This window comes from Bison bison, unplaced genomic scaffold (assembly GCF_000754665.1).
Source record: "Bison bison bison isolate TAMUID 2011002044 unplaced genomic scaffold, Bison_UMD1.0 scf7180017864506, whole genome shotgun sequence".
NCBI classification, from domain to species: domain Eukaryota; kingdom Metazoa; phylum Chordata; class Mammalia; order Artiodactyla; family Bovidae; genus Bison; species Bison bison.
In genome coordinates, this window is record NW_011495063.1 from 1,507,321 (window position 1) to 1,524,779 (window position 17,459).

A 17,459-nucleotide genomic window follows, 5' to 3' on the forward strand; every position below is an offset into this window, starting at 1 on the left:
AGGGCGTGCGTGCTCAGTCACTCAGTCCTGCCTGACTCTTTACAACTCTATGGACTGTACCTGCCAGGCTCCTCTGTCCATGGGATTTCCCTTTGTCCATGGGACTTCCCAGGCAAGAATACTTCCCTAGGGTGTCTTCCCCACCCGGGGGTCGAACGTACGTCTCCTGAGCCTCCTGCATTGGCAGGCAGATTCTTTACCATGGCACCATCTGGGAATCCAAGGAGATCTGATTTGTCACCAGGGTCACTGCATCCATGTAGCAGCGAAAAGAGACTTGGCTGAGCCCAGGGGTGGAGGTCTTAAGGGTAGCACAGCAGAGACCTGGGGACCAGGGTGAGAGTTACATTGTATTCACCTGTGTTTGACTTAGATGTGGTTGATGCTGTTCTCCCTGTACATCTGATGAGGAAACTAGAGGCAAAAAATTAAAGAACTTGCATTTGGTTGCACAATTAATTAGAGGCTTCCCAGGTGGCTCAGTGGTAAAGAATCCACCTGCCAATACAGGGGACACAGGTTGGATCCCTGGATTGGGAAGATCACCTAGAGCAGGAAATGGCAACCCACTCCAGTATTCTTGCCTGGAAAATTCCATGGACAGAGGAGTCATGGAGTTGCAGAGTCAGACATGACTGAGTGCGCAAGCACGCGCACGCACACACACACGCACACACACACACGCACGCACATCTACAAAACTTGAAGCTTTTTTCCAGATAGGACACTGGTGAGTGTTAATCTGCAGGGCTGTGGTTTTCTTCCATCCTTTGCTTTCTGAAGAAGCCCAGTTGGGCACAGTCTCCAAATCCTTCCACCCCCTCCCCCCACCTGCTGCCAGATTCTGAAAGTCCCTGATCCAGGAGTCATGAGCCATTTACCAGTTGGAAAACATTGCTACCACCAAGCTTGTCTATGTGGGTCACTGTGGCAGTCCCTGGGAATAACCCCAGATTCCCTGGAGAATCCCTTGTGACTCCCTGCCCCCGTGCACCCCGTGTCTGGAAGTAGGAGCCAGACAGACCACACAGTAGAGGAGCCGGAAAGCCAGGCTAAAGAGTTGGAGCTTCATTCTTCCCCCAAGCTTTAAGCTTTTTATTTTGTACAGAGCTTCATACTTAATGGAATGGAGAGCCACTGAGAAATGTTCAGCCTGGTGACGGCAGGGTACATGTACCTTCATTCTCTTCAGAAGATGAACTACGAGGCAGTGGAGAGATGGAGATAGACCAGAAGTCCAGGGGCGAAGTGAGAAGGGTCCTGGCAGCCCAACCTGAGTTCAGCCTCTGATGTAACACCCTTCATTTCACAAACTTGAGCCTTCATAACATGCTTGTGGGGAAGTGATTTGGGGTTTGGAGGCAGATCGCTAGAGAGGGCAGACCGAGCCTCCAGTGTCCTGGCTCTTTGATTCAAGGAGCCCAGGGATAGAATGGAGTTTCCGGGCCCCCTCCCCTCCTTCCCCATCTTCTCCAGGGGATCTTTAAGAAGACAAGGCTCTGGCCTTTCTCCTGGGCTGGAGTCCACGCTGAGCTCTCTTTTTCCATGTACTTCCTGGCTCTTGGATGCTGAGTCGGCTCAGCTGATGCTCTGCTGGGGAAGCAGTGACTCAGGAGGACACAGTGGCCCTCCCCAAGATCCTCAGGAGAAGAGGGGAATGGGGCGGTCAGTGGAAACTTCAGTGGTTCCTGGCTGACCTGTGTTTTCCACCCCAGATCAGTGCATGGGATGAGAAGTGGGGGTGGGAGAGGGCTGTGTGATGCGTGAGCCACAATGGAAAGAGTGACCCTTCTGTCTGGAGGAATGGACTAGAATAGAGCCAGGCAGAGGACCTGGGTCCTGTCAACTGGCTTTTCCTCTGCTGCCACATTTCCCTCTATGTTTTGGACTCTGCTCCTACTGGACAGTAGCAGGCACCATTTCTGCAGTGTTCTGGTGGCTCAGACGGTAAAGAATCTGCCTGCAACACAGGAGACCTGAGTTCGGTCCCTGGGTGGGGAAGATCCCCTAGAGAAGGGAATGGCTACCCATTTCAGTATTCATACCTAGAGAATCTCACAGACAGAGGAGCCTGGAGGGTTACAGTCCATGGGGTGGCAAAGAGTCAGACACGACTGAGCAGCCAACTAGGCTTAAGAGGAGTAGTTGACCTCGGTTTAAAGATAGACCCTTTCTGGAAGTTTGGAATCAACACGTACACACTGATGTATTTAAAATGGGTGATGTATACGTATGGCTCCGTTCCTTCGCTGTTCACTGGAAACTACCTCAACATTGTTAATCGACTGTACCCCAATACAAAATGTTTCTGGTGTTAAAAATAATAAAAATTTTAAAAGTAAAATAAATGGACAACCAGCAAGGACCTACTGTATAGACAGAGAACTCTGCTCAGTGTCATGTCGCAGGCTGGACAGGAGGGGAGTGTGGGGGAAAAGGGATACATGTGTATGTATGGCTGAGCCCCTTGCTGTTCACCTGGAACTATCACCACCTTGTTCATCAGCTCTGCCCCAAAACAAAGCAAAAAGTTTTTTAAACAAAGAGACAATTGGCATGCATCCTCCTCCTCCTGGCTTCCACTGTTTCTGGTATTTAAACACAGTCCTGTCTCCCTGCGCCCCCATCTCTCTCACACACACGCACACAGAGGCACCCTGATCTTAGGGAGGACAGGGAGAAGTAGAGGCGATGGGCAGTGACAAGAGCCACAGAGGGCACTTTGGTGCCGTCTAGGACGCCGCTGTTGGCCCAGCTCTGTTGGGAGGCCTCTGCCCTCGGGAGCAGGAACTCCGAGCACTCTGGCCTCTGGGCACCTGTCCCTCCCCTCCCCTTGGCCTCTGCCCCAAGCTTGTGTCTGGAGGGGAGCGTTGGTGGTGCTGCCAGAACGAGCACAGGTGGACTGCTTCCTGGACACAGTGGAGACGGTAGGCCTGGACTCTCTGCTAACCCAGATGCCCACCTTCCCCTGCAGGTACCGAGCCTTCATCCTGCTCATCACCTTCTTAATCTACACCTGCTATCACATGTCCCGGAAGCCCATCAGTGTCGTCAAGGTGAGTCTGGCCCGGGGGTAAGGAAGAATGCAGGACTGCTGGGCTCAGCAGAAATACGGAAATACTTCAGAAGCACAGCCCGGAGCTCAGTGAAGCACCGTCCTTGTCCCTTGTCTTGGTCACCAAGTCTGTCTCTTCCCCCTTGGCTGACTCCCACTTTCAGCAGTTCTTTTTCCCAGGAGAGTTTCCTGGGTTTCTTCACCAAGAGAGCGGTGTCGGGGAACTGGGGGTGGAACCAGAGAGCAGGACCCTTGGGTCCCCTGGGTGCTGCTCATAGACACCCCTTGCCCTTCACCAAGGCTCTGCCGTGGCCCCTTGCCAGACCGGGTGTCAGAGGAAGACGCAGGGAGTCCAGTGGGGATGGGCAGTGGCCTGCTGTGGTGGGGGAGGTTACTGGCTCCCTTGTGGGCTGGGTTGACTCTGGGGCCACCAGCTACCCCTGACCTGCACACCCGTTGCCTCTCCAGAGCCGTCTGCACCACAACTGCTCAGAGGTGATCCAGCCCGTCAACAGCACCCACAGTCTCAACGACACCACGTGGTGCAACTGGGCCCCCTTTGGTAAGAGCGGGGTGAGCCACTCCTCCCCACGCCTGCTCCCCATCCAGGCCCGGGAAGGGCTTCTTGCAGGGGGCATCCAGATAGCCAGCTTTCTGTCTCTCCCGTCTGCCTTCAGATAAGAGCAACTACAAGGAGTTACTGGGGGCCGTGGACAACGCCTTCCTCGTGGCCTATGCCATCGGCATGTTTATCAGGTAAGAGGCAGAGCCCGTGTTGGCCTGTAGGGTGGTTCAGGCTGCTGTCTTCTCTACACCAACCGGGGCCGTGGGGCCAGAGAGAAAGTTGCTGGAAATGAGACAAGCCTTCCACACATCCCGTCACCCGTAGCTGGCGTGTTGCCACCATCACCCAGCCTGCTCCTTCACCTGGCTGACTCCCTCTTTTAGTAACTCTCCTGCAAAGACCTTCCTGGATCTTCTTTTGAGTTTATTCACTCAGATGGCATGTCAGCAGTGTGGCTAGAATATGATCTGTTCTGGACAGGGATCCTTCACGGATAACCTGAAAGCTGAAAGCCCAGCACGGCTTTTATGTAGCAAGCATGATGTTTGTTCCCAGGAGTTGAGGGTGGCTGAGGCTGGGTACTACCTCTAGAGAGCTCACAGCCTAGTGGAGTGACCGATGCTTCAGCAGCTACGTTATAAACAGTGCGGTGGCTCTGAGACAGAGGTGGCTACGTACGGAGCTCCAAGGAGTCACTTAGTCTGAGCTGGGATTAGAAAAGAGGGGTCAGGAAAGGCTTCTTGGAGAAGATGACACTTGAACTGATGAAGAGAAATTGGACTTGACTCATTTGAAAAGACCCTGATGCTGGGAAGGATTGAAGGCGGGAGGAGAAGGGGACGACAGAGGATGAAATGGTTGCATGGCATCACCAACTCAATGGACAGGAGTTGGAGCAAACTCCGGGAGTTGGTGATGGACAGGGAGGCCTGGCATGCTGTAGTCCATGGGGTCACAAAGAGTCGGACACGACTGAGCGACTGAACTGAACTGAATAGAGACAAGAGTCTTTCCCAGTGGCTCAGTGGGTAAAGAATCCACCTGCAAGGCAAGAGACACAGGAGACTCGGGTTTGATCCCTGGGTGGGGCGATTTTCTCGAAGAGGAAATGGCAACCTTCTCCCATATTCTTGTCTAAAAAATTCCTTGGACAGAGGAGCCTGGAGGGCTACAGTCCACAGGGTGGCAGAAAGTTAGACATGACTGAGCACACTCGCACAATGGAGTCATGGCTTGGTGAAATAAGGCAGGTGTAATTTGAAGCAGCATGACTGCACAGAGAGCAGGGGGTGGAGTGGGGGACTCCTAACAGGTTTACCAACATGTAAAATGCAGAAGACGGGGCTGAAGAACGAGGTCATTGTGTACTAGGCTGTGGGCACAGGAGAGCCACTGAGTGGGTGGTTCAGTGGGTGTCATGTTCAGATCCACATGTCAGACAGATACTGAGAGGCTGACGGAGGTGGACTTGAGGGAGAGAAGGGCTGATCGGCTTTTCTGGTAACTCAGATGGTAAAGAATCTGCCTGCAATGCGGAAGATCCCCTGGAGAAGTGAATGGCAACCCACTCCAGTATTCTTGCCCATGGACAGAGGAGCCCAACTGGCTATAGTCCATAGGGTCACAAAGAGTTGGACATGACGGAGTGACTGACAGTTCACATCAGGGCTGTCTAACAGGTCACACTAAGGAACAGATTTGATAGTAGCTCCAGCTGGGCTTGGAGGAAAGCTTGAGTTAGAACGGTATTATTAATAACAGAGATGGAGAGAAATGACGCGCTGGAGAGAAATAAGAGGAGCAGCGGGCAGGTCTTGGAGGTTGCTTGTGGAGGGTGGGCTGCAGGGACAGGAGACTGAGGTAGCTCGCTTCCGGCTTGAGTGGCCAAACGTGGGGGTGCCATCGAGTCCACTGAGGGGCGCAGACACGGGGCAGGGTCTGGGAGGGAGGCAGAGGAGTCCAGTCTTTGGAGTTGTTGATTAGCAGCTATTTGGGAGGCAAGGCAGTCAGGATGTCCAGAAGCAATGTGGATATGATCCTGGGAGAAAGTTCAGGGCTGTAGACACACAGCTGGGCTGTGTACATGTACATATGTGACAGGTAAAACCATAAACATGATGCAAGAGAGAATGCATGAGATGGACTGGTCACCCAAGGGGGAAGAAGAGGGTCACGGGGATGGTACAGAGGCCACTTTGCCGGGCACGTTGCGAGACGTGTCGTCAAACAAAGCAGAGGCGCCTAGTGGCAATACAGAGGTCCCTGGTGGGACCCTGGGGGAGCCAGGAGGCGGAGGGCAGGGGTGCGAGGTAGCGGAGATTAACCACGAATCCAACTCTCTCTGCAGCGGCATCTTTGGGGAGCGGCTCCCCCTCCGGTACTACCTCACAGCCGGAATGCTGCTCAGCGGCCTTTTCACCTCACTCTTTGGCCTGGGGTATTTCTGGAACATCCACGTGCTCTGGTACTTTGTGCTGGTGCAGGTACGAGCCTCCTCCGTCTTGCACTCGGGGCTCTGTTCCTGCACAGAAAGATCACAGAGGCTGTGAGTCCTTCCCAACCGCTCCAGGTCACAGCAGATCCCGACCCAGGCTCCTTTATCACAGTGCGGGGTCCCCTGCCCACAGCCAGGGCGGCCTCGCCAGCTTAGGGAGTCTGCACTGAGCGTCAGCCTGAGGTCTGTGGAGGTGCCTGTGAGGCCTAGTCTCTGCTGTAGGGACCTGGGGTCAGAGGGGCATCAGCTGGTGGGTGTGTGCACGTGTGTGAAGGAACGGGGAGCATAGTGTGGATTCTGGAGGGCTCCCCATCCCAGGGGCTGCACCACACAGTCCAGGGGCCTCTGTCCCCCCCCTTTCCCTGCAGATCTTCAATGGACTCGTGCAGACCACGGGCTGGCCTGCCGTGGTGAGCTGCGTGGGCAACTGGTTCGGGAAGGGCAAGTGAGTGTGACCAGGGAGGCGGGTGGGCATTGCCTGGGGGTGCTGGGCTGGTGTGGGGGCAGGAGGTCCCTTGTGGCCTCTGATACGATTTTAGGATCAAAGATTAGAAATAAGCCTCCGTCCTGCTGACTCGCACAGGCTGGGATATAAATGTTTTAGTGACTAAAAGCAGTGACTTTTTTCATTGCTGAGGTTTTAATCCTTAAAACCTGCCATCTTCGTTATGCCTTCTCCTCATAATAGATGAATTTCCATTTTGCATGAAAACAAAAATGAAGCCTATAAAACTCTGTGTGTGTGTATGTATATAAATGCATATACTCATATATTTTAATGCATATATATGTATATGTCTTATATATTTATTTATTTTTCCCTTGAACTGGCTTTTGTGCAAAAAAAAAATAAAAAGTTTCTTTTGGGCAGAGTTTCTCAGCCCTGGCGCTGTTAATTAACACTGTGGGCTACATCTGGGGCTGTGTAATTCTTTGCTGGGGGGCCGTCCTACACGTTGTAGTGTTTAGCAGCCTCTACCTGCTAAACACCACCAGCACACTCTGGGCTGGATCACCAGAACTCTCCAGACAGTGTCCATGTCCCCTGGGGGCAGTCACCCTTAGCTGAGGCTTTCAGAGTCACAGCCTCAGGGCAAGAGAAGAAAGGGTGGGGCTGCGGCCCTGGGACGGAGGGCAGGGAGGGCTTGCTCAGGGAGCTGGCTGGGCAGCAGGACACCACAGGCCTGACTGTCGCTCACTCGATGCCAGCCAGCCCTGCCCCTCCTCCCCGACTGGGGTCTTCGGGCACGGAGGCTACAGGCAGCCAGCTGTTCGCACTTGGCCGGGGCGGTGTCCGTGAGCCCAGGGCTTCTCTTCTTACGCTTCCTGCTCTTGCCTCCCTGCCCCCCTCCCCACCTCCCCTCCAGGCGGGGGCTCATCATGGGCATCTGGAACTCCCACACGTCCGTGGGCAACATCCTGGGCTCCCTGCTGGCTGGCGTTTGGGTGGATCAGCAGTGGGGCCTGTCCTTCGTGGTGCCCGGTGTCATCACCGCCATCATGGGCATCATCACTTTCTTCTTCCTCATCGAATGTGAGTGGACCCCTCTCCCCCCATCCCCACAGGGCCAGAGCGAAGCTTCCCAGTTAGGTTCTGGGAGAAGGAGGCTGGTCCCGTGGGGGTCGCAGGGTTGGAGGCCCAGGCGTGTGACTCAGAGGACGACCTCTCTGGGCCTTGATTTCTCGCATGGGACACGTGCTTTCCTGGGCTGTGGAGAGTGTCTGTGAGACGCATGTCAGGATGCCCGGCAAACGCTGGCTCCTCTGACCCTGAGGCTGGAGAAATGGGTTGGATGGCACCCTCTCCATGCTTGCTGCTTTTTTTCCGGCTCCCTGACAGATGGCCCCTGGAGTCATGGCCATGGTCACTTGTAAGCAAGAGAACGAAAGTCCATGAGGCTCCCATGGTTAGGAGACCCAGGCCTCAAAGGTGGTCTCTGGAGCCCTGGCTCCCTTGTGCTGGAAAGTCCACGGGCCCCCTTGGGGGTGTGGGGCTCACACGCCATGCAGGGTGAGGGCCTGGTCTGCTGGCAAGCTTCTTAGAAGGTTTTCCTTTCAGATCCAGAAGACGTGGACTGCTCCCCGCCTCAGCACCACGTGAGTGTGGCCCCCAGCCCCACTCCAGCAGGGGGCTGGTCCCAGAGAGGCCTGGGGAGTTGAGGTGGGGCCTGTGTGTCCAAAGCTGGGCCCACGGGTGGCTCCCTGGCAGGCTGTGAGTCCGGTTCAGGAGGGGGTGCATACCTCATGCTGCTCATCTCACGTGGGCTGTCCCTCTAGCTGGTGGGGGAGTGGTATGTGGACGTGCCCCCAGTAAGGGCTCTTCTCTGCTCAGGGTAATCCAGAAGAGAGCCAAGATCAGCCTGAGGACCCCGCGAATGGACCCAGCTGTAACAAAGAGAGCAGCCTGGAATCAGCTGTCACCTGCTCCAAGGAAGCAAGTGCTCAGCCTTCTGCCATCAGCTTCTTCGGGGCCCTGCGCATCCCGGTGAGTCGTCTGTGGACCAGAAAGAAGAGAGAGGCTCTCTAGATTTTTCTGCTGGGTCTCAGGAGATGGGGATGCTCAGGGTGATCCATGGTTTTTGGAGTTTCTTTACGTGCAGTGCTTAGGGCGGGGGCCCTCCTGGGGAGGGTCATGTGGCCGGACGTTACCCTAGCATTCAGGCAGCAGGCATGTTGCCGTACCTGAGACTGGAGGTGTTCTAGAGGCTGCTCCGTGTGGTGGGCGGTGGAAAGTGCTGGCACAGGGCTCAGTGGCCGCAGGCCCCAGGCTGTCCTGCCCACCTTCCCATCTGCCCTCTGTTGTGCTCCCAGGGCGTGGTCGAGTTCTCCTTGTGTCTGCTCTTCGCCAAGCTGGTCAGTTACACCTTCCTCTACTGGCTGCCCCTGTACATTTCCAATGTGGGTGAGTACATGGGGAGGAAGAGGGGAGAGAGGAAGGCGGGGGCCTCCAAGGAAGAAACCCACCATGAGGTGCTTATGACTCCACGAATAGGCAGGATTTCTGCTGACACTCTCCAAGCACAGAAGGAAGATTTTTTCTTTCATGGGAAGCTAAGTTTTGCAGAAACCCTCCTAGTCCCTGACTGATTCCAGCCACTTTTCCTCACTTGGCACTCAGTCGGGGTTAGGAACTCAAATCCTCTCTAACGTCTACTCCGGCCTCAAGTGTAGGCGAAACCCCACTTCAGGCCCATTGGCTGGCTCATAGATGGGTGGGATTGGAGGGTCCTGGAGAAACGGTCTGCCTTCTGAATGCCTCCAGGAGTCTCTCAAGCCTTCCCCAGCCCAAGGAAGAGGGCCTGGCAAGCTGCCCCCGCTGCTGGTAGCCTGGTGGGAAACACTGTTCTCTTCCCAGGGGCTGCCGGGATACTTGGGTCATTGATGCCCAGTGCCCAGGTCTGCTGGGCTGCCCACCTTGTGGACTTCCTGTCCCCTGCCTCTGTCTCTGCCCAAGGATGGACAGACATATGAGAGGTCACTTCTGTGGTTAGAAAAGGATGTTTATGTCCTCTTGTCCTGGGTCTCTGGTTTTCCCCAGGTGGGGCTGCTCTATCAAGGAGCAGCTCTGCCCCCAGAGCCCAGAGCCCCAGAGCCCTGCCAGGGTCAAGGACCTCTCAGCAGGGACACCGGCCTCCCTCCAGGGCCCTGGGGGAACAAGCTGCCGTCCACACGGTACACTTGGGCCACAGGATGCCGTTTGGATGAGTCAGGGCCAAATCTCAAGCTGTAACCTGCCACCTCCCACCCTCACCCTGTCTGCAACTGAGGGGCCTCCCCCAAAGACAGGGCTAGAGGCCAGGGCAGCCCTGTGGACACTGACTCTTTGTTCTGTGGCCTTGATGCTGGCTACAGACCGTGAGTCAACCTTGAGGGCTGGGCTGCCAGTCACACTGCTGGGCGTCCCTCCTTCTAATCCCAGGGCAAGGTCAGGGGCCTGAGGTGCCCATTTTCCTAGTGAGCCTCCTTCCTGGCTCCGTTTATCAGTAGGGAACTCAGAAGGAGGTGACAAGCTCCTGTGCGGGCGTGCTGCTCCGTCAGGGGCGGGCAGGCATGTGGCTGGACGGGCTGAGGCTCAGACAGCGCTGGGGTGCCCCCCGGTGGGACAGGGTCCTTGGGGCCAGATCCCTGTGCTCTCGGAGATCAAGGCCATCCGACAGGGGAAGAAGGTAGTACGGGCCTGGTGGCCAGAAAGGGTGTCCTGTCCCGAACTGCTGCAGACTCACCTGTGACCTTGGCCAGTCGCTTCCCCCCAGGCCCCCCACTCCTTCTGAAGAAGGGGGCAGTGATCCCGGATCGGGAGTCTGCAGGGACGCTTCCAGCAGTGGCCCTCCACGCTGTCTGCCCTGAGTCCCCAGGTCTGAGCACGTGCTTCGTTTTCCACAGTTCACTTCACTGCCAAGGAGGCTGGGGACCTCTCCACGCTGTTCGATGTTGGTGGCATCATAGGTAAGGCCACGCCCTGCCGTGCCTCTCAGCTGGATCCACCTCTTCTCTTGTTGGGTTGCAGACGAGAGGGACAGGTTCCAGCGAGACGTGACCTAGGCAGATGGCAAGGGAAAAGGTGGCATCCTGCCCAGGTGGCCCTCCCGTGAGCCATGGGTACTGGGACGGTTGCAGAGGGAGACACTCTGCTGGCCCGGGGTGCCCCAAGTGGACTGCTGGGGCAGTGCTCGGGGGTCCCCCGTGCCTGGGGCGGCAGTGTGCACATTGTATTCCAGGCGGCATTCTGGCGGGGCTCGTCTCTGACTACATCAATGGCAGGGCCACCACCTGCTGCGTCATGCTGATCTTGGCTGCCCCCATGGTGCGTAGAACCTCAAGGCTGAGGGCCGGGAGCTGTGTGCACGCCCGGGCATCACACACACACACCCGTCTCTTTGCGTGTGTGCAGCCCTGTGCACGGCCAGGGGAGGAGAAGCCAGGATCAGCACAGGGAAAGGGATCCAGACTGAGAATTTTGGAAAAGGACTAGTGGCTCTTTGACCTCAGTTGGAGTGGGGGATGTCAGCTGCTAAACTTCCTGACCAAGGAAAGAATAAGAGGCTGAGGTTTGATAGGAGAGGAGACTTCTGGAGCAAAGGAAAACGATGGATTACTGCATGTTAGACCCTGCCTCCCTGGGACACTTGAGGACCAAGAGGCCAGGGTATGAGAGGAAAGAAGGGAAAGCGGGCTTCTGGGGTTTCCAGTCTTCTGGGCTCCAAGCTAATGGAGGCGGCCCATGGAGAAGCCAGCTTGTGACCCTGCCCCCCTACTTCTCCTCTCTCAGATGTTCCTGTACAACCATGTTGGCCAGAGAGGAATCGGCATCTCCATAGGTAGGGAGCTGGCACTGCCCTGGGGACAACATGAGGCTGGCTTGGGGGCACGGTGGGCAGCCTGGGGAAGTGGAGGTTCTCAGCCTGGAGCCTGGGGGACTCACCTGCTTTGGGGCGGAGGATGATGGTGGCTTCTCCTCTCTAACTGGCCGTCTCCATCACCACCTCAGTCATGCTGCTTATCTGTGGAGCCCTGGTCAACGGCCCTTACGCGCTTATCACCACTGCTGTCTCAGCTGACCTGGTAAGCAGGGCCACCTCGGGGCCTGGCCAGGGGCTCTATCTCCAGGCTCATCTTCCCCACGTCTTTCCCCTTCCCCCAGCCTGCAGAGATGAGATCCTCAAAGTCCTTCAGAGTCCGCCCTGGTTCCCTGTTTCTTCCCAACTCCAAGCCCTCATCGCTCCCTTTCCCCGAGCCAGCCCCTTTCTCAGTCGCAGTCCTGCTCAGGGCGCTGCCTCTTAGTTTGGCCCCCACACCCACCCACCCTGACTCTGCTGTCTCTCCAGGGGACGCACAAGAGCCTGAAGGGCAACGCCAAGGCGCTGTCCACTGTGACAGCCATCATCGATGGCACTGGATCCATAGGTCTGTAACTTTCACCCTGGGCTCTCCCAACAGACCCCCGAGCCTGGTCTTGGGCAGAGTTTTAGGATGGAGGGCACAGCCCCTGCTCTGGGCCCTTCTCTGACACTGTGCTCTGCACAGGTGCGGCTCTAGGGCCTCTGTTGGCCGGGCTCATATCCCCCACGGGCTGGAACAACGTCTTCTACATGCTCATCGCTGCCGACGTCCTGGCCTGCTTGGTAAGAGTTTGGGGGCACACAGATGGGTAGGGGGAGGGGTCCCCTCCTGCAGGCCTGGAAGCTGGGGCTCCAAAGTGTCCGGACGATGAGGACCGCTTCCTTTGCATGAAGCACTCTGCCTCCCATGGGTGACCCCTGCAGAATGGCACTGTGAACAGCCAGCCCAGTGGTCACCTAGTGTTAGGGACTGGCCACATGCTCCATGCTTGTGTCTCCCTCCCCTCCTCCCCACAGCTCCTCTGCCGGCTGGTGTACAAAGAGATCCTGGCCTGGAAGTCATCCCTGAGCAAAGACAGAGGGTAAGTCCTGCGGAGGGAGCGCTGGAGCCCTGTCCACCCAGCCTCACTCCTCCTGGGAGTGAAATCCATCGCTCGGGGGCTCTGCACAGTCTGAGCCCAACTCCAGCCCAGACCTCAGGGACGTGGCCTGCGGACCCCGAACGTGCCCGTGAGCCCCGGCCCGGCCCCCAGCTCCACTAACCCGTCGTCTATTGTCCCATGTGTCTCCATAGCTCTAATGTGGCCCTAACCCACGCGTGATAGTCTTTTCCTCAAGTCCCATGACTTTTGTGAGTATTTCCTTCAAGTCTGTGACTACTGTGCTCTTAAGAGTGCATGCAAAGCCTCTCTCTCCTCCAGTGTGATTTTTCTGATTTTCCTGACTTTTCTGACTTTCGCTTTTTCCTTGGGGGCCAGTTCCAAAGATTCGGACTCTGGGTGGAATATGGTGCTTGGGAAGTATTTCCTCAGAGGCCAGAGCCGCTGGGAAGGTCAGCAGCCTCTCCTTACCGAGAGTGACAGGGTTTGGGACGGACCCCACCCCCCAGGACAGAGGAGATGGCATCTGGGGAAATAGTTTTTCCTCTGAACTCAGACACTGAGCTGTCTGCACCTCCCAGAGTTCAGAAGCCGAGGGCATCTGGCCTGTCTGACTGGGGTATGCAGGAAAAAAGCGAGTGCCAAGCGAAGCCTCTGGAACAAAACCCCAAGCTGACCTGAGGCGTGGTCTGCCTGTTGCCCAGCGGTGGTGGGTGCAGAGGTGGCTCAGACAGGCTCGCGGCTGAGGCTGGGCGTGAGAGGCTGGGCCGTGCAGCTGGTGCTGAGGCTGGGAATGTTCTCTCGCAGCCTTTCTGGCTTTCCTTAGGAAGCTCTTGCTCGTGAGAAGCAACCCGAGTGATGGACCGGGTCTGGATGGTAAATGTGAGGAAGAACCCGCTGGGGGCCTGGGAACCAGCGCCATATCTGGGGAGGCACTTCCCTTTAAGGAAGGTGTCATCCCGGCTCAGGGAAGCAACCCGCAGGGCAGGAGGCGTTAGCGGGGCCTCTGTCCTGCCCTGCCCTGGAGGGGGAGCAGAGGATGGCACCTCAAGACCAATGCTGCTTCCACCTGCTGCCCCCCGCCCCCCAGACCAGGCCTGCGGGGACCTGGGGAGGAGAGGGACGGAGGCAGGAGGGGAGGAGAATGATGCATAGTGAGCGTCTGCTCTGGGCGTTGACTTGAGTCTGTCTAGCTGTACTGGCGTCCCTCTCAGCAGCCCCGAGAGGTAGAGGCGAGAGGACAGAGGCTCAGAGCTCACGGAACACACCTCAGGCCTTTAGCTCGTCCCAGCAGAGCCCGCCTTTGGACCTAGGTGTGCGGGTTCACTGCCATCTGCATCGTCAATGGGTCTTTCTGTGAGGCAGGCCTGTGTCGGGGGCGTGGAGGCACAGAGCCAGGGCTCGGCACCAGAAACCCTGGACAATCCTGACTTCTCTGCTCGCCTGCTTCTGTCAAACCTTGGCACCTTCTCCGAATGTCCGCGTCCTTGTGTGTCCAATGGGGGTGCTCATTCCTAAATACCTGATTGGGTTGGTCTCAGGCTGAGACACGCTGGGATAAAATATGACATGGCTTTGCAAAGCCATCAGACGTGGTACAAACACTGTGAAGTTTTTTGAAACATGATTCTGGCTTGGTGCTCCCTGCTGAAGAGGGGACGGGGAGCCCTAATGACAATGAACAGGAGGAAAAGCAATTATTGGGTTGGCCAAAAAGTTCATTCGGGGTTTTTCCATACATTGTTATCAGTTCAGTTCAGTCAGTCATGTCCGACTCTTTGTGACCCCATGGACTGCAGCACCCCAAGCTTCCCTGTCCATCACCAACTCCTGGAATTTGCTCCAACTCCTGTCCATTGAGTCGGTGATGCCATCCGATTATCTCATCCTCTGTTACTCCTTTCTCCTCCTGCCTTCAATCTTACCCAGCACTAGGGTCTTTTCTAATGAGTTAGTTCTTTGCATCAGATGGCCAAAGTACTGGAGCTTCAGCATCCTTCCAGTGAATGTTCAGGACTGATTTCCTTTAGGATTGACCAGTTTGATCTCCTTCATATGATGTTATGGGGAAACCCGAATGAACTTTTTGGCCAGGCCAGTATTAAGGGACCCAGTATTAAGGCAAGGGGACTTGCCTTCCCTGTTCCCACTGTTGGGATGGGAGCCAACACTTGTTAACCAGTGTCTCACCTTCTCTTCCACTGCCTCTGTCCTCTTCATGCAGGTATAGAGAAATGTGAGGCCCCTGATCAGAGCAGAAACATGGAGGGACCTTGCCGGGTCCCAAGGTGCCCCCCCACACAGATGGCTGAGGCAAAAAGCCCCTTGACCCAGCACCAGCCAGCCCAGCCCGTGAGGCTTCCAAGGGCTAGGAGACGCTCCACGGGAAAGGACCACCAAGTTCGAGGACATGGAAAACTCAAGGGCCTTGTTGGAGAATGGAGGGAACGCAGAGTGCTCACCATACTGAGAAGGCATCTTGAGACCAAAACAAAACGCTCAGGCAGCTCCGCGCCATCAATGGATCAGTTTATTACAGGGTCACTTAACGGATGGAGTAGGCTGGACAGCGATCTGGGAGCACCCCCATGCCGCCCAGGGGCCATGGGAATGATTCTATGGCTAACCTGGGGGACGGGGAGGCAGGACATGCCTTCCTAAGTGAAAATTTATGAACACGTAACCAGTCTTGTGGGTGCTGGGAACATGTCAGAGAAGATTTCCATCATTGTTTAGGGACTAACAGAGCATAGAGGCTACCTGGTCCTAATGGTTATTAAACAGTATCTATTAACTTCCAAAGCCCTTGATAACAGGGCAATGATTCAGCATACTGTACAGTCCTGAGCAGGCCCAGCGGAAGGAGAGGAGAGACTGTGAGGATCCCTGATGGTGTCAGTTCCGCTGACAGTGATCCAGGCCTGAACTCTGGAGACCGCAGGCCGGAGGGATTGGGGCTGAGGGCTGTCAGCATTTTGGTACAAGGAGGGGTCTGCTCAGACTCTTTCTTGTCCAGATTCCAAGATGGATAGCCGAGGTTCAGTGAGGCCAAGGCCTGGAAAGAGTGTGTCTCTCCTTCTCATGTCAAACTTGAACCCGTGTAATCAGCCTCTGCCTGAAAGTGTTATTTCAGAGCCACCAGACCTCTCTTGGTCCCTTATGTCCACAAGCCTGTTTTCTCCGTGTGTTTCCCCACACTGGCATCCCTGCTTCTACCCTCCATTTGATCCTGTTTCCAACTCCTGACCCACTTTGATTAAAACATTATTGCTGTATGCTCCAGGGACCAGGGAGAGGCAGGGCAGTGTTGGGGGTGTCACTCCCAGGCGTGGCCAGCTCCTGAGTGTGAGGGCACCTTGCCTCCCTCTTGTCCCAGCCCTCTGTGTCCCCAGGGCAGATGGCTTATCAGGGCAGTGCTGTGGGGGAAGTGTGTAGGGCGGTGGGGTGGGGGGGGGCATGACCCAAAGTCCCAGTATGTTATTAAATATTTTGATAATGAAATACCAGTGGTTACTGAGTGTTCACTGTTGGCCACCCTGAACCCTTGGGTCTGCCAGGCAAGCTCTTGGCATCTCTGTCTGCCCTCTGACACTGCCCATCAGCCCCGGTGCCAACGTCTGTTGCCAGCTGCTCCTGTGCTCATTGGGGATCATGTGGGCTATTGGCACAGCATCCCAGGACCTCGGAGCAGTGTGCTGGGTGCTCCAAACTGGGGTGTTCATGGCAGCTGTGCCTAGAGGAGGCAGTCCAGTCAGTTCGGTTATGCAGTCATGTCTGACTCTTTGTGACCCCATGGACTGCAGCACGCCAGGCTTCCCTGTCCATCACCAACTCCCAGAGCTTGCTCAAACTCAGGTCCATTGAATCAGTGATGCCATCCAACCATGTCATCCTCTGTCATCCCCTTCTCTTCCCACCTTCAATCTTTTCCAGCATCAGGGTCTTTTCCAATGAGTCAGCTCTTCACATCAGATGGCCAAAGTATAGGAACTTCAGCTTCAGCATCAGTCCTTCCAATGAATATTCAGGACTGATTTCCTTTAGGATGGACAGGTTGGATCTCCTTGCAGTCCAAGGGACTCTCAAGAGTCTTCTCCAACACTACAATTCAAAAGCATCAATTCTTCGGTGCTCAGCTTTCTTTATGGTCCAACTCTCACATTCATACACGATTACCGGAAAAACCATAGCTTTGACTAGACGGACCTTTGTTGGCAAAGTAATGTCTCTGCTTTTGAATATGCTGTCTAGGTTGGTCATAACTTTTCTTCCAGGGAGTAAGCGTCTTTTAATTTCTGGCTACAGTCACCACCTGCAGTGATTTTGGAGCCCAAGAAAATAAAGTCTCTCACTGTTTCCATTGTTTCCTCATCTATTTGGCATGAAGTGATGGGACTGGATGCCATGATCTTAGTTTTTTGAATGTTGAGTTTTAAGCCATTTTTTCACTCTCCTCTTTCACTTTTATCAAGAGGTTCTTTAGTTCCTCTTCACTTTCTGTGATAAGGGTGGTGTCATCTGCATATCTGAGGTTAATGATAGTTCTCCCAGTAATCTTGATTCCAGCTTGTGCTTCATTCAGCCTGGCGTTTCGAATGATGTACTCTGCATGTAAGTTAAATAAGCAGAGTGACAATATAAAGCTTTTGTGTACTCCTTTCCTCAGCAGTGGGGATACTGATAACCCAAGGGTATGCCTGGAGGCTAGTTCATTCTTTGGATACAAATCTTTTGGATACATACTGAGCCAGGTTGTATACACACCAGTGGTGACAGATCAGACCAGATCAGTCGCTCAGTCATGTCCGACTCTTTGCGACCCCATGAATCGCAGCACGCCAGGCCTCCCTGTCCATCACCAACTCCCGGAGTTCACTCAGACTCACGTCCATCGAGTCAGTGATGC

The 17,459-nt window shown here is 55.4% G+C and overlaps 1 protein-coding gene across 2 annotated transcripts in view; it reads left to right on the forward strand.

Annotated features, from left to right (window-relative positions):
• The window catches only part of SLC37A2 (solute carrier family 37 (glucose-6-phosphate transporter), member 2), a 28,368-nt gene extending 12,314 nt beyond the window's left edge, over window positions 1-16,054 (forward strand). Inside the window, exons 2-18 of one of the 2 annotated variants that reach the window (XM_010829455.1) lie at window positions 2,975-3,056; window positions 3,524-3,617; window positions 3,733-3,811; window positions 5,968-6,103; window positions 6,483-6,559; window positions 7,482-7,648; window positions 8,174-8,211; window positions 8,447-8,599; window positions 8,926-9,016; window positions 10,498-10,560; window positions 10,833-10,918; window positions 11,384-11,432; window positions 11,603-11,676; window positions 11,940-12,018; window positions 12,139-12,236; window positions 12,471-12,535; window positions 14,778-16,054. In XM_010829455.1, coding sequence (XP_010827757.1) covers window positions 3,027-3,056; window positions 3,524-3,617; window positions 3,733-3,811; window positions 5,968-6,103; window positions 6,483-6,559; window positions 7,482-7,648; window positions 8,174-8,211; window positions 8,447-8,599; window positions 8,926-9,016; window positions 10,498-10,560; window positions 10,833-10,918; window positions 11,384-11,432; window positions 11,603-11,676; window positions 11,940-12,018; window positions 12,139-12,236; window positions 12,471-12,535; window positions 14,778-14,793 — 1,395 coding nt within the window. In that variant the 5' untranslated portion in view covers window positions 2,975-3,026 and the 3' untranslated portion in view covers window positions 14,794-16,054. Of the gene's footprint in view, window positions 1-2,835; window positions 3,057-3,523; window positions 3,618-3,732; window positions 3,812-5,967; window positions 6,104-6,482; window positions 6,560-7,481; window positions 7,649-8,173; window positions 8,212-8,446; window positions 8,600-8,925; window positions 9,017-10,497; window positions 10,561-10,832; window positions 10,919-11,383; window positions 11,433-11,602; window positions 11,677-11,939; window positions 12,019-12,138; window positions 12,237-12,470; window positions 12,536-14,777 lie in introns of those variants that run through there. The other variant, XM_010829454.1, reaches the window with a different exon arrangement.
• The last annotated feature ends 1,405 nt before the right edge of the window (window positions 16,055-17,459 follow it).